Here is a 26,344-nt window from a genome sequence, read left to right on the forward strand (position 1 = left end):
ATAAAATGTTGACTATCTCGTGTAATCTAATGAATACTGTACTGAAAGTGAGAAATAGAATGGCTGCATGGGTATAAAATGGTTGTAAGTGTATCAGTGAACACATGGCTGACTGGGAGGTGTGCCTTGCTGCCGCTGCCCAGCATCATGAGAGAGTATCGTACTGTGTTTCTCTAGCCCAGGAAAAGATCAAAATGTGAAGTACAGTTTCCACTGAATGCGTTAACACTTCTGAACCACTGTAAAGTCGAAAAATCGTAAGTCAAACCACTGTAAATTGGGGACCATTTGCATATCTCCCTTCACTTGTCCTGATCACTTTGGGAAGGGGCTTTCATGTGTTTAACTTAAACAGAAAGCAAAACTGAGAAAAGCACGGATTCCAGGCCCTCTGAACCTGCCCAGGAAAGGACCTCACCTGACAGTAGGAAGGCAAGCCAGGATCATAGAGCGCAGCTTTCAGGAGCCGCACCAGCAGATCTTGCACCTCGCCCAAGCTGTCGCCTTGACACAGGAGTCCCTCCTGCAGGACCCCCAGGCTAGGTACATCTTTGGCAGGGTCAAAGCCCAGCACCTTGCCGAAGCTGTGCAGGAACTCCACAATGGTCAAGCAGTCTGAGAAGGCCCCACTAGGCAGGATCAGACCAGGGATGCGTGAGAAGTCAGGCAGGGGCTGTAGAGAGAAAAAGAGGTAGGGTGTTCTGTCAAACATATGGGAAGGCAACAGTCTGGATATCTAGGAGGCTCTTCCTTTCACAGAAGTGTCTTCATGGATGGCCCCTCCAGGACCTGTTACTCTCCCCTCACTACCTGGTGGTCAGTCAGACACATGTCCTCTGTGGGCTTCTTCATCTCCTCCAAGATCATCTGCTGCCTCTGTCGCTCCTCAAAGCGCCTCTGTGTGGCCAGTGCTTTATCTGCTTTACAGGCTGGCTTGGCTTTGGCCACCTCCTCCTTTTCCTTCATTTTTACCTTCTCCTTCTTCTCCCTCTTGACTTTTTCCTTCAGTTTTTCCTGCTTTGTTTTTACTTTCTCCTTCTCAGCCTAGCCACCCAAGGGAGAGAGGAATCAAGAGTGCCATAAAGATTCAAGTCACCACCCTTTCCAGGTCCCCGTCCTCCCCACCTTACACCCAAAAACATGACTATAAAACGACACCAACTCACACGTCTTGCAAAATCAGTTTGGTGACTTCAAAGTTATGCTTGTGGTACATGCACCTACCTTCAATTTCTTCTTGGCTTCCTTCTGCTTTAAGCTCTTGGTCTCTTGTTTCCTCTTGCTCTTGGCCTGTAAACCATAAGGGAAGTCATTTCTCCTCAAACTCTGAAAGCATCACTGCTTTGACTAGCATTCAAAAACAGACAAGGGGGCTTCCCTGGTGGCGCAGTGGTTGAGAGTCCGCCTGCCGATGCAGGGGACACGGGTTCGTGCCCCGGTCCGGGAGGATCCCACATGCCGCGGAGCGGCTGGGTCCGTGAGCCATGGCCGCTGGACCTGCGCGTCCGGAGCCTGTGCTCCGCAACAGGAGAGGCCACAACAGTGAGAGGCCCGCGTACAACAAAAAAAAAAAACCAAAAAAAAAAAAAAAAAAAAAAACAGACAAGGGTACTGGGGAAGAGAGGTGAGACATGGGATGAAAGGTTGGCAATGGATCAATTCTCTCACCCTGGAGATGCTCACATTATTCCTGAATAAGCCCAATTCTCTAAATGGCGAGTGGCAGACGTGGGAGAAGGAAGAGAAAACAGAGCAGCTGTAGGAAAAGTTAACCTACTGTGTGACCTCTCTGATGTCCCTCACCTGCCCTTGGTTAGTAGTCTGACACTCTCCCCGTTGTACCTTCTGCTTCATCTTCTTCTTGATTTTACTCATCTTTGCTTTATCTTCCTCATTCAGTGTTTCTGTGAGGGCAGAAAGGAAAATGAAGAGGCAGGCAGGCCAATCTCCAGCACCCAGAGCAGCACACGCCTGTCACAAAGCTGGCCTCCGAAGCAGCTCCCTGAAGAATCCAGAAGTTTGTGGGGTTGTTTTTAAGTATACATAAAATGTTGTTGGAGGAAAAATGTAGGAGAGGCACCTGCTACAGAGGTGGCACAAAGAACTCCAATGGTATCTCCTGCCCAGAAGCACCAGCCCCTGGAACACTAGACTGCTTTAGAAGGGGTCCTAGAGGCCAAAACAGCAAAGTAGCCTTATAGCCTGTCTCTCCTCCAGGCTATCTGACAGATTGATTTTAGAACAAAGAAAGGAAACAGAAAAACTGCCAGGGAAAGCAGGTGGTCTTGAGTGGGAAGCACCAATTAAGCAAGAATGTGCCAGAAAGAAAGGGCCCATATAATGGACACTTTAGCAGAATCATATCAAACTGACATAGCTATTGCTTACGCTCAGCTCTTATGTCTTGCTCTACTAAAAGGTCTGAATTTCTTCCCTTTTGGAAGACAATATTGAAGTGTGATTCTGCAAACAATAGTGTTTCAGAATTGGTGTTTTTGATATGACAGTACCTATCCTATTCTGGCATATAAACACTACCACCACCACATCTGTACAGCAACCCTCTAAGTTAGACAGGTATTACCTGCAGATGAACCACTATAGGCTTTTATTAAAATATAAGTGACTTGCTCCAGGTCACACAGTCAGAATCTGCCAGAGCTGGAACTCTGAATAGGAGACCGATGACTCCAAATTATTTCAAATTTATACTATATCAGGGCAAGTGCAATATTTACTGAAAAATTAGACATTTCCAATCTGTCCATCCCACTAAAACAGTGCCAATTATCTTTTGGATTCAGATGTGAATTCTGAACCTCCATGATGGTGGCAATGAGTAAGGTAAGAGTATATGTACGAGACAGCCAAAACCAGTAAGACAAGTAAGAAGCTGAAAGATGGAAAGAAAGGACATGAAAGCCCTCTCCTCTCATAACTATTTTTGGGAACCACCCAGGCTCCACTAGTAAGAGAGTAACTCAGGAAAGAAACTTATTGTAAAAGAAGTACCACAAAAGTGCTGGGACCCTGATGCTGCTTTCCAGAGAGGGGAAGGTGATTCAGATTCATTTCTTCCAGATGTCAGTCACACTCCTGGGAAACCCAGGCATTAGCAATTCATCAACATTTCAGATACCTCAGAGAGTGAGCAGAATCCCCAATCGTACCTTGGGCCTCCAGTTTCTTTAGGAGGCGGTTGTCTGTCTTATTCAACAGCTCAGTGATTTTGACCTTGGGTGGCCGACCTCGGCCCCGTTTCACCTTGGGGACATCCTTGGTCTTGGCCTTCTCAGTGTTTCGAGGTCGGCCCCGTTTCCCAGTAATTGCCTGAATCCTGGATGGGATCTCCTCTGCTGAGAGCTGTACCCACTGCAAGCCCTGAGGTAATAAGGAAGACTCTGTTACAATGGGAGGGAGTCTGTGCAAGCCACCAGGCCCTCTGAACAATTCAATGCCCAAGAATCTCCAAACCCCATGAGAGGAAGCTGCAGCTTGTCCATCAACCCTTTCTCAGACACAAAAGCATATTTAACCCTTGGGTGTGCACCTCTGGTGTGTCTCTCTCTTCAAAGAAATCACCAACAGGCATACGGGGACTGAAGCTGAAGTGCTCACGGCGAACGTTGTGTACCACATTGCGGCTCAGGTACTATGAGAAGGAGGTAGAGTGGCATCAGTGAAGTTACAGCCCTACCACACCTTTGGCCAGCAATAGCACAAGCAGAACAAGCCCCAGAGCAGACAATGCCAGCTTGTTGCCACTGGGCCCCAAAAACGGAGTCTGTGCTTTCCTAAAAAAGTCCACGAAAGCTACATTACCTTGATCACTTCCGGGAACTGTTTCATCCTCTTCCCACAGGGGCCATAATACCAGGTCTCCCCCTGCCATCGGTGGCTGCCCTTCTTGATGCGCACCTCTCTCCGCCACCTGCCAGAGAAGCACACGGGCCCTGCCGCCAGGTCACACCCCTACCCACTCTCAAGCCACCCAGAAGCCAAGCCCAGTGAGCAGATGGCCCGCCCCGCACCTGTCTCACTAGAACTGCATGTAGATGCAGAGGTTCCTGAGATACAAGCTTGGCCAGAAGGCAGGCCTGGGCCACAAGCCCCTCAGCACCACAGGGGAAAGCAACACACCAAACTGCACAAGCCCAGAAAGACCTCCACCCCTCCCTTCACAAAGTCAGTGAGATGAGCAGCCAGAAACCCCCTCCCTAATGCCATTCAGGGCAAATTACTGGGTTTCCACTAAAGAGGATAAAAGACCTAAGAGAATAAAGGCAGAAGAGACAGAGGGTGGGGAGGCAAGCAGAAGAGTAAACTCACTGCTGACTCCATGAAATGACTCTGGAGAGGCCAGGGTTTAGTGAGGAACTCTGTGTTCTGAGCAACAGATTATTCTAAGACTAAGCCTTATCTTTCTCTCAAAACTTAAAGCAGAACTCAGACTTGGTGATCACAAGTAGCCTACAGGGGCGGAGGTGGGGAAGGTCAGGAAGGCAGTTATTCCTATAAAGCCCTTGGTGTGCTGGCTTGTTCATTCTGGTCTCATACTGTTCCTGCCCTTAAAGTGCATTAAAAAAAAAAAAAAAAAATCCCAATTCATGGGGACTAAGACACTCCCCATTCACTGCTATTCCTTCTCTAAGCACACAGGACAAGGTAACTCATTTGGACATCTGAACCCTAGACCCACCAGCTGAATTTGGAAAAGATAACAGCAGTAGCCCCTTGAGGAAAAAACTGAGTGGTCACAAAATGAGGAAAGAATGGGTGAGGGGAGGAAGACCGTGAGAGAGGAAGAAAGGTAGCCTAAGAATCTCATGCCCAGAAACATTATCACTGCAGGTAACTATCCTTTAACCCATTCTTGTCTAGCCCATTTCTCCCCATCTCAGATGAGAGGAGCTCCCTTCCCTTTTTCCTAGAGTCATTCATTAAATGTGTCAAAGGTCGATGCATGTAGCAAACTAGAGCATTTACCCATGTTGGAGGGGAAGACGGACTTCTTCTGGGGTAGCAATACGTCTCCTCAGGACATCACCTTGGGGAAGAAAACGGGGGATACCCAAGTTAAGAGTTCAAGCAAAATACTGAGACGACAGGCCAGTGAGGAAGGGCTAAATGCCACATGAGACAGAAACTTTTCCTGGAACCAGCTAGGGGTGGAACAGAATCTAGACACTCACCACTACCAGAGGGAGTGACTCCTTCTCCAGTGATCTCTTCCAGGTCAGCAGTTGTCTCAAGGAAGCTGCTGACATTCTTATCTGCTGGGGAGGCTGCTAGGAAGACAGCTGCTGGGGAAGGTGCGGGGGAGGCTTTTGGGGAGGTCACTGGGGAGGCCGTCAAGGAGACTTCTGAGGAGACGGGTGGGAGGGCTGCTGAGGAAGTTGGAGAGACTGTTGGGAAGGCTGCCGGGGAGATGGCTGGGGAAATTTCTGGGGAGGCTGCTGGAGAGACTTCTGGAGAGATTTCCGGGGAGGCTGCTGGAGAAACCGCCAGGGAGACTGCTGGCGAGGCTGTTGGTGAGACCGCTGGCGAGGCTGCTGTACGGAGCTGAAGAGTGGATGACTGGTCAGGGGCTGGCTGGGTCAGAGATGGTGGGAAGTCTGAAGCCTGAGTCTCCATGTCTTCCTGTTCTGCATCACTGCCATTATTCAGGTCAAAGCTAGTATCTAGAATCCAAAGGGACAGGACGGCTAAAGGAAGAACGATCATATAAAACAAGAGAATCTACTCAGACAAACCTGGACGAAGCTAAACAAGGTTACTTCAAGGGCTTTCCCCTAGGGTTGGAAAAAGAGAAATGGCCTCTGGCTCTCTTCCCCTACCATTCATGAAGGTTAAAGGGCAAAACTGCTGCTGCTGTCACTGTGTGAAGAAATACCTTTCACCTGGAGCCAGTAAAGGCCTCTGGCCTCCTGTTCCCCACAAACTCCAAGTCTCACCCCACAAGTTCTTTTGGGCACAGGGCAGAAGTCAGAGTGCCTTTTTTAGTCCCACCATACACTGTTCCATGGCCTCCTCAGCTCCCAGGAAGGTGTTCTCACAGATTTCCCACCCCTAAGGCCTGTTCTCTCACCGTTGCCCAGGTCAAGGACTTTCTCTGTCCTAGCTCTCCTCACTTACCTTGCAGAACAGACTCCCCAAGGACAGGGGGAGAGGTGGGGCTGGCAAATATAGAGGCTGAAGTTTGACTGTCATCTGCCAGGAGACTGAAGGCAGTGGCATTATTGAGGGAAGGACAATCGAGGGCAGAGATCACAGGGCTGTCCTCAAGAGGCAGCTTGTCCTCTGCACCCATCAGCTCCGTGTCATCTATACCATAGAGTCCTCCAGTCACTGGCTCTTCAGGGGTGGAAAAATCAGAAAGCAAGAGTTAAGAAATACTAGTCTGAATATATCCAGTTTTAGTTCCTATAGTGTGAAGCTTCCTTCTAATATTAGGGAAAGGCAAGGCAATGGTTTCTACCCACAGACCAACACAAAATTCTAGCATCTATCATAAAATAGGCTTTTCTTATATTTCAGTGGGGTAAAAGGTAATCGTTCAATGGCAAGTTAGTGAGAACCCAAATAGCCCATCTGTGTGGTAATAAGTCCCTATCCAGGGCTCTTGGCCAAAAGGAACACTGGGAGAGAACCTGGGAAATGAACCAATTCAGCTCAGAGTGCAGTTGGCCCAGTCAGGCCTGTGGCATGAAACTGTGGTCTGCCACAGGATCATCTAGAGACCCCAGTGTCCCAGATTCCCAAATACTTTCCCTGGCTTACTATCTCTTCCAGGTGGTATAAAGTGGCTACCCTCTGCATGGATACGTTGAAGGGAGCTAATCTCCAAGCCTACCCGGTGCCAAAGTGTTGAAGGGCTCCAGAGAGACTTCACTGAGGATTGGAGTGTCTTCCAGTTGATCAGGAAGATGTGAAGGATCATCTAAGCAGCTCACTGTGGGATCAGGGACCAAGACTGAGACCTCTTGGTGTAATGATTCCACAGAAGGGACAGAGCCGTTGTAACCACACATCTTTAGTTCTAGGAAATCCCAGGAGAGGGCAAAAGTCAAAATCAGTGCCGTCAACGGGTTCAGTTAGCTATTAGTAGGCAATCTTTGCTAGAGGGATGGATGTTCATTCTTTCAACATTTATGGGTCCCAGTTCTATGTTGGGTACCGACCATACCGAGAACTTTTGAGTATGCAAAGATGTGCGAGGAAGATCCTGCAGCAGGTAAAGAGGGGAAAGAAGAGTGGGGTCTGAGACAAGAACCCCATCATGTTCTCAACTGTTTCCCCCATCCAGTTAAACAGAGAAAACATCCTGTGATTTCACAGGGTGGTCACCTTTATACTTGGAATCAATAGCAAACTAAGCATTTATCTATTCTGAGGGGGAAGGTGAGAGGGACTGCACATGTACCTATGCTAACAACAACAAAAAAGAAAGGAAACTGTGAGTAGACAAGCAATGGTGTGCTCTGCCTGTTCCTTCCCTCCTGCACGTGCCAATCACTACTTAGGGCTCAGCCCACTTTAGCAGCCAGTCTGGCCCTGCCACAGTCAAATCAAATTGGCCTCTTTGCCTCCTGCTGATGCCCCAACCCCTTCCTATAACTTAGAAGAAGGCTTTCTTGATGCAGGGTGTCTGTTGGGGCTGTTTCGGGCTCGCCCACCTGCCCTCTCCAGGCCAGCAGCTCTGCATGAGCTTGAAATAATTTGCACTCCCACTCTCGAGCTGGTGCTGCTGCCACAAAAACACCAGCCACTTGGCTCTGCTAATCACCAACATGCAAATCAGCCTCCACTGCAGAGAGCTGGAAAGACAAGTTTTCCTCACCTCAAAAAGCCACTGCGCCCCCCAGAGCCCCATTTTCCCTCTCCCAACCCAGCTCACAGACCCACAGTTATACCTGGCTGCTCCTCTTCCAGCTCCAGGCTGCCTACCAAGCCAGTGCCATTCTCCGCCACAACTGAAGTCAGCTCCTTTTCTGCTGCCTCATCAGGATGGATACCACTGCCTACCTCCTGCGAGGGTGCAAAGGTCTGGATGCTGGATCCCAACATAGGAGAAGTCTGTGGGGAGGTGAAAAAACTAGGGGGTCCATTGGGCATCACCTCAAAATTCTGGTCAGGAAAGGAATCATATAGTTCCTGTGAATCGAAGTTAAGCCCCATGGGACTCTGGGTACCGTTGGCCCAGAACTCTTGGCTCCCAGCCCGAAGGTTAGTGTTGTGACTTGGGGATGAAGGTTGCCGGCTGCCCCCAAGGATGCCGTTGAGTGGGTATTGTCCCCCCGAGAACTGGGAGAGAAGGGGTGGGTCCTTGAGGTTGCTGCCAGGATTGGCAGGTGAGTACTGTGAGTAGTTCCAGAGACAGTCATAGGCCACGTTGGGGTGATGGAGGTGTGAGGTGCTGGAGGAGTGGGGAGCAGAGTTCAAAATCCCTGAAGTAGTAGTGTGAGATACAGTAGATAAGCCATTAACATTCACATCCCCATTCAAACCTGGCAGAGAAGGAGGGAAAAGGGTCAGTTACAGCTATGTATGCAAGTAACACTATAAATTCTACTAAAGGAACAGCACTGACTAGAAAAAGGGAAGGTGAAGGGGTGGGGGATTCCCCCTCTACTGTATTTATAGTTTTTTGGTCTCCAGGGAACACCAAACCCAGATGCTCCTGGGTGGAAGCTTAGCAATCGCTGCTGAGGCTGCTGAGTAGGGGGCTGGGGAGCTCTCCCAGCCTACCACAAGAGCGACCAGCAGAGAGCCGGCTGCTCTGGATGCTCAGGGCTTTTCAAATTTTTTTTTTTAATGAAACTGTTCGCAGACGCCCTACAGTGACTTGCATTCTTCCCCACCCTCATTCCCTGGAGGAATTCTTCCCTTGGAGTGGCATGACTGAACTCTCTGCCCCCCCAGCCCCCGCCGCCTTCCCCAGTGCCTGTTTGCCCCACAGTGGCACCAGAAGAGACAGCCTCCACCTCACTGGCACATGCAGATCCAGCACTTTGTGCTGGGCTAAGAATAGAATTTGCAGTCACCACAGCAGAAAGATCCCAGCTCGGAAGGCTGGCCTTGGCCCCTCCCCATAGGCACTGGAGGGTAATACACGGGGTGGGGGGGAAACTCTGCATGAGCAGTATGCAGACTTCAGTTCTCAACACCAATGGCGGCCTCTGGATTGGAGGGCAGTCAAATAAAAGGAACCAAGATACTAAGGAAGCTTCAGGGGACATGGGAGCAGTCCTCCAGCGAAATAAGGGAGTTTCTATCTATCTGCAACCCCCTTGTGAAAGACAGGAGGGAGTGGTGGTTAAGTATAAGCCTGTGGCAGTATTTTTCTGCTGCAAGGAAGGAGGCAAACATTTGTGCCTCACTCTGCTTCCAAGCATAAAGTACCTGAAACCAAGGCAAGATTAGAGAGGTACTTGGCAGGGCCATGGTACAGAGCAACTGATAAGCCAAATCCAGGAAAAGACCTGATCCTGGCAGCAACACTTCCGTCTGGAATTATAGATGTTTCTCTCTGGGGAACTAGGTAAGAATTATAACGCTCCCTGTCCCTATCTTCTATCCACAAGGACAGGAGGTGGCACAAGCACTTCAAGCATCTGCTCTCTTCTCTGCTGCACAAACTAAAAGGCAAACACATCCCAACCTTCACCCAACCCCTCCACCCCCAGTCCTAAGGGAGGGCTACTCCAGCCTCTAAAAACAGCTTCTCAGAGGGCTGGCCCTTTATCTCTTTCTCACGGGTCCAACCTGGTTATCAGAAGCAGCAGCCAGGGAACAGGGCTGACAGAAGAGCAAGCTAAGATGAAAAGGCCAGTATGTTTTTCTAATCCCTTCCAGCCTTAAAATGAAAAGTGTTGTTTCCATAAATCCCTAGAACTTGTTCTTAGAAGTTTGACTTCTCTCCAGCAGCTGGAGTTCTGAGGATTCACTTCCTCCCTTCCCACCTGGCATAAAAGAGAGTTGTTGTGAAGTAGCTAGTCCAGAGCCAAACCTTATCCCATCAACCTGCTCTCAAGGAGCGATGCCCACTCCCTCCCAGGCCATGTGGCCCTCACACTCACTTTTCCCTTGCTGGGGGAAGTTCATGGGAGACCCGTTAGTGTAGAGCCCCTCCCCTGAGGAGGGAGAGGGTTTCAGTCCTGAGGCAGCAGGTGCAGGGGGAAGGCCAGTAAAGTTAAAATGGTCGTTTGCCTCCATTTCTGTAGGAGGGGAGAGAGAGGGGAAAAAAAATACTGGCGGTTAAACAAGGTTATGTCACCTGGAATCTTCTAGAGGGAATGCCCCCTCCCCTCCATCTACTTTACTTACCCTTCTCCTACCCAGGTACTGGATTGGGAGGGAGGGGAGTTGCAGGGGGAGTGGGGAAGGAGAGAAGAGAAGAGGAAGTGGAAATATACTCCTAACCTGGGCAATGACCTTATAGAAACAGTGTTTTAAAAAGTCAGAATTGTAGAGATAAAAAGAGTTAGGGAGAAAACCAAGATACACACCTAGAGGAGTCTTCCCCCTGTATAAGCCCCACCCTCTTAACTCCCAGCCCAGGTTACCCCTCTATGTTAGATATTAGCCCTCAACTGCAACATTTAACATTCTCCATCCTTCCCGCCCCCCGGCCCCCCGCCCCCACCGCCAAGGTAAGGCCAGAGTCCCACTCTGGGACTTCTGTATACAGAAGGTTCTCAAAGCCATCTTTCTGACAGAAAAGCATGGACGTGTTGGCAGAAAAAGCATGTTTAATACATATACTGTTTTATTATTATAGTTGAGTTAAGCAATTACCACGTTATCCTATCCATAGCCCTAGACATCTGAAGAAGATAGTATAGTTAACTGAGGTAAAGGAATTTGAAAAGAATACACTTCAGGAAAGGTGACCATAATAGCAAAAGTCAAATCATCCAGTAACACGTCTACTCCTTTTTCATGGGAAATACCATGCTCTCTAAGAACATAGCTCACAAAAGTGTCAGAGCTGGAAAACTGATTAAATAAGAGAGTGTCCCAAGGAACAGTATTCTGTTATGTCTACTGTGATTACTTCCCCATGTTTTGGTTTTGTGGCTTAAATGTAAATGGTCACTGAGAGGATAGCTAGGTACTTAAAGCTGTAAAGTACAGTGGCTCATTGGGGAGTAGTATGGTTAAAAAGCTCTTTACCCTCTCCTGAATATGATGAGGTGATATACTACTAGGAATGATGATGAGAATAAATTTACCTTCGATAGAGCAAAGGGAAGAAGGAAGAAGACAGAAAGCAGAAGCTAGAATTACTGGCAAAGCCTGACACATCAATCAGATACTTATGATGTACTAGCGCATACTAATTTGTTATATGAGAGACATGATCTGTCTTGATATAGAAAAAGCAACTCCTTTGGTTACCACAGAAGAGTAAAGGACAGAAGAGTTCAGGTATAAAGATTTTTTTATCAAGCTCCCAAGATGAGATAATAAGCAGACCTAGGCAGTGTTTTAAATAACCTCTTAAAAAAAAAAAACTATAAGTAAAGCTTTTAAAAGAATGAATAAACCAGTTAAGGACACATAAGGCCACTGCCCAAGGTTTGCAAGAATCATATTCTTGACCATGCTAGATAATGCAAATTAGCCACCATTAGGTGAATCTAACATAATTCTGAGCATGAAATATAAACCCTGTACAGTATATAGCATGACAGCTGTAAGATTTTCCATGCTTGGGACTTCCTTGGTGGCAGTGGTTAAGAATCCACCTGCCAGTGCAAGGGACACAGGTTTGATACCTGGTCCGGGAAGATCCCACCATGCCGTGGAGCAACTAAGCCCATGCGCTCTAGAGCCCGTGCTCCACAACAAGAGAAGCCACCGCAATGAGAAGTCCGCGCACTGGCAACGAAGAGTACACCCCTCCCTGCCCCGCTCACGACTACAGAAAGCCCACGTGCAGCAACAAAGACCCAACGTAGTCAAAAATAAATAAATTTAAAAAATAAAAAAAAAAGATTTTCCATGCCTAATACCATAATTGTCTCTATCTTTATCAATTTTAACTGGAATTTAAAAAATAAAAGCAGGGGCTTCCCAGGTGGCCCAGTGGTTAAGAATCTGTCTGCCAGTGCAGGGAACACAGGTTCGAGCCCTGGTCCAGGAAGGTCCCACATGCTGCAGTAGTGCACCACAACTACTGAGTCTGTGTGCCACAGCTACTGAAGCCCGCGCAGCTACAGCCGTGCTCCACAACAAGAGAAGCCATTGCAATGAGAAGGACGTGTGCTGCAAGGAACAGTAGCTCCTGCTCGCCGCAACCAGAGAAAGCCCGAGCTCAGCAAAGAAGACCCAACGCAGCCAAAAATAAATAAAGTAAATAAATTAAAATAAATAAATAAATAATGAAAGCAATTTGCATTTTGTCAATTTAAGAGGGGAAAAGTTTTTAGGATAAACTCATTTCCCATAAAGGATTTCCCATCTTCACTCTAAAATAAGCAGCAGACCCAGACTTGCTATGCATCAGTGAAGAAACTTGGTCTCTACAGAAGACCTCAGGGGCCCCCAGGATTTCCTTATAGTTAAAGACCATCCTCAGCACTAAGGGATCTGAAAAATAAGCATCATGAGATTAGTGACACCAAGGAGGAAAGTTCATTCCCTATACTCTAGGTTAGGTTCCTTCCAAAGCTTACATCACAGGGAGGACTTCCCTGGAGGTCCAGTGGTTAAGATTTCGCCTTCCAATGCATGAGGTGCGGGTTCAATCCCTGTTGTGGGAGCTAAGATCCCACTTGCCTCTCAGCCAAAAAACCAAAACATAAAACAGGAGCAGTATAGCAACAAACTCAATAAAGACTTTAAAAATGGTCCACATCAAAAAAAAAAATCTTTAAAAAACAAAACAAAACAAAGCTTACATCACAGGGAATTCCCTGGCAGGCCAGTGGTTAGGACTTGGTGCTTTCACTGCCAGGGCCCAGGTTCGATCCCTGGTGGGGAAACTACATGCCGCCAAAAAAAAAAAAAAAAAGAGGACATTCAGGGATTCATTTCGCAAGTCTAGAAATGCTATGCCTGGAGAGCCAATCTCATCTGATCCCCACATCTCCTCTCCCCCAGTTTTATGCACAGCCACACCTCTGCTGTGCGCTGGACTATATTCTCCCACTCAATGACAGGCCACAGTTCGTTTTTCCTTTTTCTGTTTGAATCCATGAGGAAACTAGTGACCTTCTCATCTCTGCTACTCTGGGACAGCATAGCATTTCCTGTCTCATAAATTACATACTAATAAGCATAAATGGATGGCTTACAGAAATCAGATAAGTAAAAGGAATGGGAAGTTATCTAGTATCTGAGGTGTTTCCCCAGGAGCCTCTACTGAGGGGTCATCAGGACCACAATCACTTCATTTATAAGAAGCTTCCTAGAAACATAAAATACTCTGTGCTGTGCAGTGAGATCAGCGCAACAACAGTGAGCTCTAGGTGCAAATCCCAGCTCTATTACCACTAGCTGTGTGACCCTGAACAAGTTACTTAATGTTGCTGAGCTTCTGCTTCATCATTAGTAAAAATTTTAGTACTCACCTCCAGGGCTTGTGAGGATTAAATGAGAAAATCTATATAAAGGACCTGGCACAGCATCTGTCACCCAGTAAGCACTCAATAAATTTTAGCTATTATTATTAGACAAAAAAGAGTAAAAACTATTTTTTGTTTTTAGTTTTTAAAAAGATAATCATATCCAAAGGGTCAAAATATAATTTAAAACCATTACGATTTTTACTAGTATGGGAGATACTACCAAACCAGGGATGATCCTCCCAGCCAGACTTCCTTGTATGCAACTAGACTCTTGATTTCAAGAGAAGTTTTGCATGTGGGATCTTAGTTCCCCAATCAGGGATCGAACCCAAGCCCCTTGCATTAGCAGCGAGGAGTCTTAACCATTGGATGGCTAGGGAAGTCCCTACACTCTTGATTTCAGATGTCACTTAAATATGGGATCACATTATAGGAACGCAAAGAAAATGTGGGCAGCTCCTCTCAGCAATAAAACCAGGGTTATTTTATTTTAACCTTCCTACCCAAGATGCTTTTCACAATAAAGCCTGAAGGTAAATTATGTCCTCCCATCTAGAGCTAATAAGAAGAACAGTAAAGCAAAGGAGAGTGTCTCCCTTTGAACTAATGGGATTTTGGCCAAATGAAAAGAGAAATCAGTCAGTGCCCAACCCCCAGAATAGTAGACAGCTCTCCTGACCAGGAAGTACAATCAGGCCAGCACGCAGCCCAGTCCCAGTAGTATGTAAATGGATCTCTTAAGGACCTCTAAGCTTCATTTATAAGAGTTAAGGGACATTGCCCCTTAAGCTTGAGGTAGTAAAGCTCTTGCCACAAGGCCAAATAGGCTGCTCTTTCTCTCAGTTGCTACTGAAGAGTTACTACTCTGTGGACCTGTGACATGGTTTTGACAGAAAAGGGCTGACAATGCAGTGTTGAAATAAATGTTACAAATTTCAACACTGTTGCAGGTGCCCTGACCAACCCTAACACTCAGACCTCTGAGGCTACCCCCAGAAAGACAAGACACATTAACACCATCTAGCTGGACACTTGAGTCCCTGCAGCTCCTTGGTTCATTCTTCCCATATAGAATACTAAAATTCCACAAATAGGTTTCTAATTTTGTGGGGTGGGCAGAGATTTCAAATGTCTATCTTTACTAAACAGTGAATTTAAATCTTGCAGTATAGTAAGTAAATCATACTACATTTTAGATTTGTAATTGTGAATGTTATGAAGGATACTTCTGAACTCTACACATCTCTGGAATCATCCACCATACTCTAATACAGTGGTTTCCAACCAGGGTGATTTTGCCCCCAGGGGACATTTAGTCATTTAGAAAGGTATACGCTACTGGCATTTAGGAAATCAAAGCTGGGGATGCTCCTAATGATCTTGTAATACACAAGACAGCCCACTACAACAAAGGATTATTTGGTTCTTGCTCAATCAAGAGCAAGGTTGAAAAACCCTGCTCTACCACAAAAGCTGCCTCATTTCCCATTTCTACCCTATACCCTGGGGAAGATCCCAAAGTTTTCACTACTCCCAATTCCTGATGCTGCAAACAAGCATGCCTTCACTTTCAAATCTAAAAACTCCTTCCTGGCTAAGCTGTCTTCCTCCACCAAAAGAGTTCCAAGTGCCAAGCCACAAAATCAACATGCCTTCTTCCCCAGTAAGGATAGCCCATTCAGACAGCTCTCTTAACAATCTTCCCTTGGAACCCAGACTCAGACTACAGCCATACTGACTGAGGCTCATTCTCTCAAAATGTCCTTTCCTTAACCCCCTTTTCCTAGTCAGGACAGTAGGCAGAAGGAAGATGAGGAAAGAAGGAAGATTATTATCCTAAGGGAGGCTACTCAAAGACAACCGCCACGTCCAGGCTGCACAGAAAAACACAAAGATGATTGTTCTCTGTCCTTATTTCTTCTATACTGTGTAGGTTCTACAGCATCAACCAGAAATTAAGTTCTACCATTGTATCTCCAGCACTTAACTTAGTGCTAAGTACATTAAAAAAAATGAAAGGAAATACTTGTTGAACTCATAGATTGAGCAAATGAATGAGTAAATCTGTCTTTTCTGTCACTACCAACTTACTCATCCAATAAAGTTTGTGATTTTTGCTCCCACCATTCTCAAGAGAACCAAAAAATTCAGCTTCATTCTTCACAGAGAGAATTTCTAGAGGGAAGAAAGGCCCCAAATCTTGACATATTTTAGACATATGTCTCATGCAGAAAATAAGGCCTGGAAACAGGGAAGCGTGATTTAACTGAACACTGAAGGTATATAGCAGGTTTTAAAGTATTTGGCGACTGAATAAAGGAGCCATATACTAACAATCTAGGCTAGGTTTTCTGCCACAGCTCTGGTCACTTCACTGTCAGAGGACTGGAAATGCCTTTAAATTGCAGGACACTAAAAACCACACTCCAGAGGTGGAAACAAGGTTATTTCCCTTTCAAGCTCTGACTGTTTCTCAGAATTTCAGCTCTAACAGTTAATGACTTCACCCCTTCCTTCAAAAATCTATCCCCCTTCCCCCTAAAAAAAAAACTGAGCTGAGAAGGCAGGTTATACAGTGCCCAAGCCCAAGAGACCAAAAGTAGCAGTACCACTTGTCTCTTAAGAATCCTCACGGTTTTTGTTTTTTTCTGGCCGCACCTCGCAGCTTGTGGGATTTTAATTCCCCGATCAGGGATCGAACCCAGGCCCTTGGCATTGAGAACGTGGAGTCCTAACCACAGGACCACCTGGGAACTCCCAAGAACCCTCATGCTTTAGTTTTTGATGAATATTTCCCAAACTGTTTGGTAATATTTTCATTATGTAAAATGCCCGTTTAATTATTCTCTTTAACTAGGAGAAGGACAGAACACCACGTAACAATAACACAATGCTACTCTTACTGCCAGTGACCCAATCCGAGAACAATCTCCAGAACTCTTCAAAGAAGACAGGTTTTTTGTTTTGCACAATTTTATAAATCTCAAAATTATGAAGACCAAAAAGTTGGTGAAAAATGGTCCCTCTGACCCATGTGCAGCAATGCTGAGAAAGTATTAATCTTAGGCTATGAGGTATATGAGGACATCCATATCCTAAGAAATAAATCAGGAAGATTATCTGCCCCAGGAAATCCTCAAGAGTTTTATACTTCACTCTATGTCCTAGGAAATAAAAACTTTGGCATTACTGCCTCACTGTACACATCTCACACAAGGTCAAACATCATACCGGTTATTGGACTAACTTCCACACTATTTTAACTGTATTTCATTCTTTTAGTAAAAGAATATAGCAGACCTCTTCAGAGGTGATAAGAAAGGTCAACATCAGCAAGACACAGTAACCCTAACAAGCTTTGCTTCTCTCTTGGCAACACCTGATTCCAGAACCACAAGACTGCAAGATGAGCCTCTCAGGGCATTCTAGATTTCTGACTGGCTCTGAGGTCGGCCCACATAGTTCTCCCTACACCTCAAATTTTTTCCTTTACGGAGAGGCTTAAAAAAAAAAAAAAAAAAGTCAATATTAAGAAATCCACTTCTCTGAGAGAAAAATGCATCCACTTTACAAAAAGGCCATGAAAGGTTTACTGCATTCAGCTTTCTGATCAGTCGTGTATCAAATGAAGCCATAGCTATCTACTTTCTCAAAATCAACTTTTATTTCTCTTAAAGAGTCCAAAGAAATAAGAGTAGTCTTTCTCCTTCCTTCATTCTTTTAACTTCCACCAGGGAAAATCAATTTACTATTCTGTCAGGCCCCAATCTAGGTAAACAAAGGTTGAAGAATGGGGAACTTAAAATCACTGTCAAGAAAGCAACTTAAAGGAACCAATCAGTCAAGCAGAAGGGCAAGAAAAAGGACAGTGACACTGAACTCGTTTTTACTGTTTCCAGACTATCAACCCCAACAGCCCCAGTAAAAGGAGCAATGATGCTATCTTACCAGTGCCACATAATCATATATGTCTATCTGGTCCTATCCTGGACCTTTAATCTAAGAATCTACAATTCAGGTGGAAAATAGAAAAGATTATTTAAATGTTAGACTTAAGCAGTTTTCAGGATAGTCCAAATGATCTCACCTCTCAAAACAGAAAATCCTGTGGCCAGCTCACCTCAAACCAAACCCAGGGTCTAACCAAGTGCCTGGGGGCACAGTACACACAGTCCATCACTATATGCTATAGTAGAAATCTCCTGGAGTTATCAGGTGGGAAAAAGAGAAAATCTGGACACATGACTTTGCACAGAACAAGGGAAAAGCTTAGCCCTCTCCACGAATGGTAATAAGAGAGATGTCCTTTATGGACTGAAGCATAAGTCATATGATAACTAATTCTCCTAATTACTTGGTACTGCAGAAGGTAAACCCCCCCCATGTCAACTAACAGGCTTCCCACAGGGACTTATCTTTAGGCTAGAATCACCAGTGAGGAACAAGCCCACCACACTCACTCTGCAAATCAGTCCCTACCCGCCCCCCCACAAACCCCACTCAGTTTAATCTTCCCCATTCTCCCCTCTTCTTCCACCTCTGGGAATCAACTTCATCACGTCACAAGCTCACTTACTCAAGTGCTCTGCAATACAGAAACTGTCATACTTAAGAATATATTTAATATTCGTATGTATATAAGAATATATATTAAGCAGGATCCCAAAAAGCCACTCTCTTGACACAAAAGATCCCAAGTCTTCCTGACAGCTCTCTACACCGAGGGAATTTGCATCACTTGTGTAGCCCTGCTGGTGGATGAGTGAGTTTGATTTTTCTATGACCTCTAGCTCAGGGGAAAAAAATCCAGACAGGGAGACAGAGATGCTTTGGAGGGGGGATTGGGATCAGGGAGTCAACTGCAGTGACTACTTCCAGTTGACAAATTAAGTTTACAAAAAAAAAAAAAAAAAGTCGAACGAAGGACTCTCAGACCACATGGTTGGCAGGATCCAAGCTTGCCCGAAGGCCTCAGAAAATGAAACCAAATCTGATTAAAATGGACATTTCAAAACAACGAGAGACGCAGCAGCAAACGCACAGCTGCCATTTCCCGGCCACTTCCTGCGGGAGGTTTGGGGGAGGGGCTGTTTGTGTACAGATGGAGGTGGAAGCTATCCCCCCCGCATCGCCCCCCGAAGGATGCAAATCTCCCACTCCAATAAATCCTACAAAGGATGACTGCTGTTGGCATTGCATTCCCCTGAAAATTGGGAACACCAGGAAAGAAAGGGATGATGCGGGATCATCTTTTCTGCCACGGAAATGGGGATCCCCTTAGTGAGGGATCCCCCGTGGAAAGGGCTCCCTCTTCATTCTTCCCTCCGGCCCCTAAGGCCGGCTCAAATCCGTACGCCTCAGCACCGGCCCTATCAACCCCCATCCCTGGAGTGGCGGATTCTCCCGGGACTCAGGGGCCCCAGGCCAAGCACAGCTCCACTCCAGCAAGGCCCTCTCCTGTTCGCCAAGCTCAAGAGAACGTGCACCCCACACCCCCACCCCGCCGAGCGGACACCCCGAGACCCCTGGAAACCCCTCTGACCTCCACTCACCGTTGCCAAAACGCCCCAATCCCCACAAACGGAGTGTTCAACCCGTCCAGGGAACCCCCTCACCTACCCTTCGCACTCGGGCAATCCCCACCCCATCTGAAGAGGTGGAGCCCCTCCCGGGGATTCCACCCCGAGTCCCCCACAGGAGTCATCTCCACCAACCAGGCGGCTTCTCCGCCTCCTCCTCGCAGCCGCCGCCGTCGCCGGGAACCTCCACAGCTCCTCCCGCTGCCGCCCCCGCCGCCCCATCCCGACCTTCTGCAGACCGACCAGCCCCCTTCTCCTCCCACCCCCCAGTGCAGGAAGACCCCCGCCCGGGGCTGGGTTCTAACTGGAAATAAACTCGAGTTGGCGTCTCCTCCCCCCACCCCCCGGCAAGGCTCTAGGCGGCTCCAGAGCTTCGGTTCCCTGAGGGAAGCCTCGGATGAAAGCGGGGCTCCCTCCCGTCAGGCCCCCAGCCACAGACCCAACAGACCTGAGGCGGCGGCGTCCAGCCAGGCTCGGGGCTTGTCTCTCCCCGGGGGACGGGCGGTTCACATGGCCTCGCTCCGGGCGCCAGTAGGGGAGGGGAACGCGGGGGAGGGGGTCTGGGGTCCGGGAGGGGGGAGGGGGACGCGGCTCAACCGCGGGGCCCGAGCGGAGCCAACATGGCCGGCGGGGAGGAGTGAGCCGGAGCCGGAGGGGGCGGGGAAGCTGCGGCCGAGAGAGAGCCGCCCTCCGCGGCCTCCGCCGCCGGGTCCTAGCGCCGGCCATCCCGGCTCCCCGACCCGGATCTGGGTCCTAGCGCCGCAGTGTCTCCCTAGCCTACCGGGAAGCTCCCTCTGCACTGTGTCTCATTGTGGGCGGTAGTCCTGCATCACACTGAGCAAACTGAAAGGCGTGTCCTGATCCCAAGGTTAACCTAAAAGACTAAACCAAATTTCTAGGACCGAGGCATGTGCCACTCCCCTAAGATCATTTCGGGGGCAGTTATTTCCCAGGCTGGGTAGTGGAAAAGTGGAAGTGTAGAAGCAGAAAGGTAAGTCAGGAAAATTCAGTCCTGGTAAAGGGGTGGAAAAAGGCAAGCTCCTGCTGCTTCTGCTGCCCACTCACCTCTGTCCCGTGGGTGGCAGCCTGGCCCTGCCTGGATCACCACTTTCCCGGCGACATCCACAGGGCTCTGGGAGTCGGGAAGATTCCTGTGGGTAGGAGAAGGAAGCTTGGCTCAGAGACCAGACAGGGAAGGCCTGAGTCTAGCCTAAACCTGGTCAGAGGGACAGGGGAGAAGCAGGAAAACTGACCAGCAAATGAGGTGCCCCAAATGTCCACCTATTCTATAGTTCCAGTATACTTTTTCTGATAGGGCTATATAACTAAGTGAAACCTTCTGAGAAGAGGAAAGAAAAATCTAGCAGAGGACTAGAGTTTAGCTATCACCTAAAAGTCTATTGCAGGGACCCAGAATGAAGAACAGTGTCATACATGATGTTAGAATTTAGAGAATTTCTAGTTCAACATTCCTTGTTTGGTAGATGAAGCAATTATGGCCTGAAGAGGTTAACCGACTTGTTCAAGGTCAAACTGTGGATAAAATGTGACTAGAAACCAGGTTTCTTTTCCTTGCAACTCAACAGACTTTGCAGGCTTCAAGATAATTCCCATTCAATTCATTGCAATGCAGTTGTACGAACAGTTGCCTAACTGTGCAAAACTCAAGCTGAATATTCTGGAAGAGGAACAGACAGAGTGGGGATGATGAAACTCTGGCAGGTTGGGGGGTCAACAAATACTTTTTCCTTTGGGAGTCTGGGGAGGAAGGAGACCTGAAAACTGGGTGGGGCCAGAGTAAGGCAGGATCAAATACATTAGTGTAGATTGGATTTCCTTACTCCACAGGGGAGTGAGTTCTCCCTAAATTTGGGGGACAGACTTCACTCCCCACTGCAAATGGCTCAGAGAAGCTTAGAAGGAAGTGAGCTTCAGCAAAGCCTCAAAGTGTGTGGGCCAGAGAGAGAGGGGCTAAGAGGGTTGGGAGGGTTTCTGTCCCTTTCCTGAAAAAAGTAGATTGTCAGTGGGAAGGAGTAGACAGAAATCAAAATCCTTTTCTTCACCATGACTCAGTAACAGATTTATAGGGTCACCTAGTATAAAAAATAAGGACCCCCAACAGCCTAGTGACCTCAAGCCCCTGGGTAAATAGAGGCCACACTCAGGGTAGAGGGGGGTCCTTCTTTCTGGAGAAAGCAGGGATCCAGCAAATTTCTGCTAAGGAATGCTTCCCCCATTCCCAAAATAAAGACAGGTGAAGAAGAGAGCTCAGGGCATGGAACTGGCTTCCTAAAGGGCCGAGGAAGAGAGCTAGGTATCTCTTTTTTATTTTCCTTTTCCTCTTTCCTTTTCCAGGGCAGATGAGGGAGAATCTTCCTACCTCCCGCCCCCAATCATAGGGCTGGCCAGTCGGAGGCGGGCGGCAGGGGAGGAGCCTGGGCCAGTCAGACGGGTGTAGCCACGCCCCTTCCCCCCCACACACACACCCACACACACCCACCCGCTGGCTCCACTCGGCTCCGGAAGAGCCGGTTACTCCTGTGCCCCACTGACTGCTCCCACCCCTTCCGAGCCCCAGGCCTAGTCTCCAGGGCAACCCCTAGGACTATCCCGGCCAGGAGCGATTGGGAAGAGGGGTGTTGGATAGGAGAGGGCCACCTGGGATTAGAAAAGAAAGTGGGGCAGGATCCATTCTTTCCCATCTGGTGCGGAAAGACTACAATCACCTTCCTCCTTGAATGAGATCCCTCCTCATCCCATCTAATCAGAGGTCTTCCTTGCTCTTTGAGGAAGGATGAGGGTGGGGTGTCAATATGCCAACAGCTGGGTGTTTACTTCTTGCCAGAAGCCACCCCAAGCAGCAGCTGTGCTTCTCCCCCCCATCCAGATGACAGAGGTCAGACTGACCCTTTCTGTCCCCAAACATTCCTCAACCCCATCAGATGTGGCCAATCACCCACCCACCCCACCTCCCTTTAGGAAGCTACTAGAAAGAGGAAGGGGCAAATGGTCTTTTTTTCAGCAACTTGTGAGAAGGGTACCTAGGGAATACTCTGAACCTTTCACAAGCCAGGCCAGTGGGCGGGTAATAAAGAGAATGGGGAGGGAGAAATTAGCACCTGCTCCCCCTTTCTCACCCTCCCTGTGTTCCTGCTGCACCACCCTGACTGGGGTCAGCTGCCACAGTGCGTGGCTCCACGCAGAAGCCAGATGGCTGGGGCTGGGAGGGGGAAGAGACAGAAAGGGAGAGAGAGGGGATTCGTTTGCATCCCTCTACCTCTCCCTCTCCCTGTCCAGGTACTACTGGAATTCAACCCCAAACACCACTGCTGACCACCCTCTCCTCCCGCCAGCTCCCTCCCAGCCTGTGAAACATGACTCAGAAGAGTCTGAAGCAAATCCAGACACCCTGTCCCCTCGTTCTGGAGTGTGTTGTGTTGGGGTTAGCAGGGAATGAGAGCGCAAGAAGGGAAGGGGCAGGGCTAGGGTCGCAGCTGGATTTGCAGGGAGGGGGAATTCCCCAGTGGAGGTGGGGTAATTATTAAGGACCTCCCTTGTGCTCACTGGCTGAAGGGTTCACAGTGTTAATAGGGTCTAGTAGGGAGATGGCCCTCAACCTTGTAACCATTCCAACTTGTCCCCCTTCCCTGTCCAGGTTAATGGAAAACAGTCTCCTCCCCCTCTGTATTTTGGGGAGGCCAGATTCTTCTATAACACATCAAAAGGACCACAACTCATCCCTCTTCTCTCCAAATTGGTATGTGTCCCCTCAGATTCAGCACAGTCTTTTTTTAAACTCCCCAACGAGCTTCTCCATGCTGGTCTCAGAAGAGGATGGAGAAAGACCTAATTTCCTTAGGACTCCCTTTGCATCTGAATAGAGAAGGCTGGGCTTCCCAGGCTTTCCCCACCACCCCACTGCCCTTAGAGACTTAGTCCAAGAACCTCATCCACCGTCCCCCAACAGCCCCTTAAGCCCAGAATCACAAGATTCTGGATGCGCCCTCCCCCATTCCCTGACTCTGGGGCAGGAGCGTTCTTAGGCTGGACCGGCCCACCCCAAGTCCAAGAGGGTCGTTCCCACCTGGGCTGGTGCTGAGGTCGCACCCCCAAAGTCCGGGAGAGATGGAGTGGGGTGAGGGCTACAGAAAAGCTTTAGATGGGAGTTAGTTGAACTTGAAGGGCTAAACGGAGCAGGGCCTGAAAGTGACTCTAGTCTATGATAGCCCCCAACCCCCCTTACTACGGGTAAGGAGAGTAGTTGGGGTGGCGGTTGTTCCCCCTCCCACTGGAGGTTAGGATGGCGTGGGAAAGCGATGGTTCCAGAGGGGAGGAGGAGAAACCCGGACCGCGGGAGATTTTTCTGGCGAGGAAGGAGCGGGGGAGGGGGAGATCCTGGGTCCGGAATAGGAGGGGTACCCGGGAGAGGTTGGCCGAGAGGCGTGAGAAGCCTCCGGATTCCGGTCGCAGAGGACAGGGGAGAAATGGACGAGTAGATAGTGCGGGGGAGAGAGGAAGGGCAGCTCCCGCAGGGGGAGGGTCAGATCCCGAGTCCAGGGCAGCGGGGATCCCGGGGCAGGGGATCGCAGGGGCGGTCCGCCCGGGGGCTCTGGGACCAGACGTGGGTTCCGGGCCTCACCTGGAGCAGGGCCGGGCGGCGGCGGCGGCGGCGGCGCAGGTGGCCGAGCCGGGCGGCGGCGGCGCCTCCTCCCCCAGCCCTGGCCGGCGGCGGCGGTGGCGGGGGGGTGGCTGGGGTGGGGAGGTAGCACTTAAAGGGACAGGAGCTACTGGGGTAGGGACGAGCGCTCGAGTAGGGCTGTCGCGAAGAATCCGCTGAGGGAGGGGGAAACGGGTGGCGTCTCCTAGGGGCCCGAACCAGGAAGGATCCCAGATGGAGGAAGAGAACAGATCCCAGGAAAAAGAGACAGAAACTTCTGCGGTCAAGTGGGGGATGGTGATGGGTCCGAACTGGAGGACCTGGGAGAGCTCCACCCGCTCTCCGGAGGCACCGGCAAAGATCTCTTCACAAAGGAGGGCCAGGAAGGCAGTGAGAGTCGCAAGGACTCCGGAGGAATGGAGGTGTCGGAGAGGGAACTCAAGGCCGAGCGTGCTGGGGGTAACACACAGCGGCCCTACTAAATGAACAGGTTCCCTGTGTTTCAGCTCCTCAGGGGCTCAAGCCCTACAGCTGTGGAGAGACGCAGCCTCCTTCCCCCAGCACGACCCAAGTTTAAAAACTTCTGCAATCAGGAAGCCAGGAGGGCAAAGACCTCCTAGGCCTTTCAACCTCAGTCCTGCCTCTCTCTGTCTTCTCAGTGACTGAAGCATGGGGATCGCCAGTAGCAGCCCTAGTGAGGCTGGTGTGGGGCCGTGAGAATCGGCTTTCTTCTAGTTCAGTTCTCCCCCAGCCGCCACCACCCTTGCGGCAACCTCTGGGGCAACAGGAAGCAGCTGCTCAGTGCAGCCCCCCACCTGGTGGTGGGTCAGGGTCAGGGAGGGAAGAGGGCAGGGACTTGAAAGGCTGGGGAGAAAACAGGGGGAGAAGCACCTTAAAAATCATCCAGTGCGACCAAAAGTGGGCTTTACTTTTGTGGGGGTAAAGCCAGCAGTGAGTGCTGTGAAATATTTCTTGAATCTCAGCAGCTTAAGTGGGAGGCGCAAGGGGCTGAGGCGGGGGTGGTGAGGTGGGGAAAGCCCCAACCTAAGGTACACTCTTAGGCTCTTCCCCAGAGCTGGAGCTGGCCAGTGCTCATGACCCCTTGGTGGGCAGCCTCACCAGCTGAGCCCCTGTGCCCCTATAGTCTGGTTTCCCCTCCTTCACCCCCCAAAAGAGCAAAGGTTAGGCCCCACCCCTGCTGAGTCAGCCAGGGAGGGAGGTAGGCATCCCTCAGGCCTTCCCGGGGGGCTGGTCCTCATACTTACCCATGTCGGGCTGGCAGGGCTCCAGGGCTGGGACCACCCAGCTCCTCACTGTCCTTGGTTCCCCCTTCACGTGCAGGCTGGTGTTAGATCCTCCCAAACTGTGAGGTGGGAACTAGCACGAATCAAAAAGCCAATGTATGCTTCCTGCGAACCACAGCCTGAACTGCTGTAGGGTGATGTCCCTGTGTGACAGACTAGGGTGGGGAGGGAGGAGGGAAGGGCGTGGCTTTCTCTGGGTGGAGAGGGAGGAGGCGGTGAGGACAGGGCAGAACCAGGAGAAATATGGAGGAAGGTTAGATCTGTGTTGACACCCCAGTGGCGTGGTACAAGAAGAGAGCGGTGAAGGGGGAAGGAAATAAATAGTTGCAGCTAGTGAGAGGGAGAAGGTTCTCGATGAATGCTAAGAGACATAAATGTATGGGGGGAAGGGTGGAGGTATGATAGAAACAACCTTTAGGTTCACAGTTCCTAGGTCTGCATCTGGATAACATCGGAAAACAGAGCAGAAAGGGCAGACCCATACCCTGGGGGCTTCTGCACCAGCTTCTTACCCACTCCAGAGTAAGGACCTAGAGGATGTGCCCCCAACCCCCATAACTCAGCATTTCCCCAAATCCAGGCTTTTCTAGGAGCAAACTACTGGACACAGGCAGCTCAGGGGCTCCACCTAACGTCCAAATCATGACACAGGAGAGACGTGCCAAGGACGTCAGAGGCAGATGGGGGGAAACTCAGAGGCCCCTACTCCACCCCTGGCACCTCTCCCAAGGCTCCTCCCCAGCCTTCAGCCCCCAGGGGCCTCTGAATTGGGATCTGTTTGTGCTGCCCTGCTTCTACCCGACTTGAATGCCTCGGGGTGGAGCTTATAGATTCAGGCTCCTCCTTAGGACAAAAGCCCCAGCTGGTTTGTAAACAGTCATTAGCAAAGAACCACATCCCAGCAAATGGCCTTCATGGATTTCAAAATGGTGAGATCAGAGTTCTTGCAGAGCCTCCAGTCCTACCACCACCAGAGGGCAGTAGGAGATGGGTCTGGGCCCAGAAAAGAATGTTTAAGGGGCATCAAATCCAACCCTGCACTTGTTTGAAAAGGTGGGTGTACTTTTGAGTAATCCTTGCAATCCTGCATGTTTTGGTGGGCTAAGATGAAGGGAAAATTGTCTAATTCCATTATTTAGTTCAGAAACCCAAGCCCAACACCACTGAAAATTACTATTCTCCTGTAAGATTCTTTCCCCAATTTTCTTAAGGGATTTTAGCAGACCTCAG

At 49.1% G+C, this 26,344-nt stretch overlaps 1 protein-coding gene across 9 annotated transcripts in view; it reads right to left on the reverse strand.

Moving 5' to 3' along the window:
• Positions 1-25,235, reverse strand: part of BAZ2A (bromodomain adjacent to zinc finger domain 2A) — a 34,419-nt gene extending 9,184 nt beyond the window's left edge. The window contains exons 1-16 of one of the 9 annotated variants that reach the window (XM_027106693.1): positions 25,076-25,235; positions 20,219-20,304; positions 10,080-10,217; positions 8,119-8,507; positions 7,914-8,028; positions 6,854-7,039; positions 6,136-6,354; positions 5,193-5,681; positions 4,987-5,047; positions 3,823-3,931; positions 3,551-3,652; positions 3,171-3,381; positions 1,804-1,904; positions 1,225-1,290; positions 811-1,044; positions 419-673 (exon numbers count right to left, since the gene is read on the reverse strand). In XM_027106693.1, the coding sequence (XP_026962494.1) occupies positions 419-673; positions 811-1,044; positions 1,225-1,290; positions 1,804-1,904; positions 3,171-3,381; positions 3,551-3,652; positions 3,823-3,931; positions 4,987-5,047; positions 5,193-5,681; positions 6,136-6,354; positions 6,854-7,039; positions 7,914-8,028; positions 8,119-8,507; positions 10,080-10,215 (2,673 nt within the window). In that variant the 5' untranslated portion in view covers positions 10,216-10,217; positions 20,219-20,304; positions 25,076-25,235. Of the gene's footprint in view, positions 1-418; positions 674-810; positions 1,045-1,224; positions 1,291-1,803; positions 1,905-3,170; positions 3,382-3,550; positions 3,653-3,822; positions 3,932-4,986; positions 5,048-5,192; positions 5,706-6,135; positions 6,355-6,853; positions 7,040-7,676; positions 7,818-7,913; positions 8,508-10,079; positions 10,218-19,601; positions 19,762-20,218; positions 20,305-23,792; positions 23,813-25,075 lie in introns of those variants that run through there. The other 8 variants (XM_027106692.1, XM_027106690.1, XM_027106687.1 and 5 more) reach the window with 8 other exon arrangements.
• Positions 25,236-26,344: the final 1,109 nt, after the last annotated feature.

This window comes from Aethalodelphis obliquidens, unplaced genomic scaffold, assembly GCF_003676395.1.
Source record: "Aethalodelphis obliquidens isolate GAN/ISIS:26980383/991018 unplaced genomic scaffold, ASM367639v1 scaffold8, whole genome shotgun sequence".
Taxonomy (NCBI): Eukaryota; Metazoa; Chordata; class Mammalia; order Artiodactyla; family Delphinidae; genus Aethalodelphis; species Aethalodelphis obliquidens.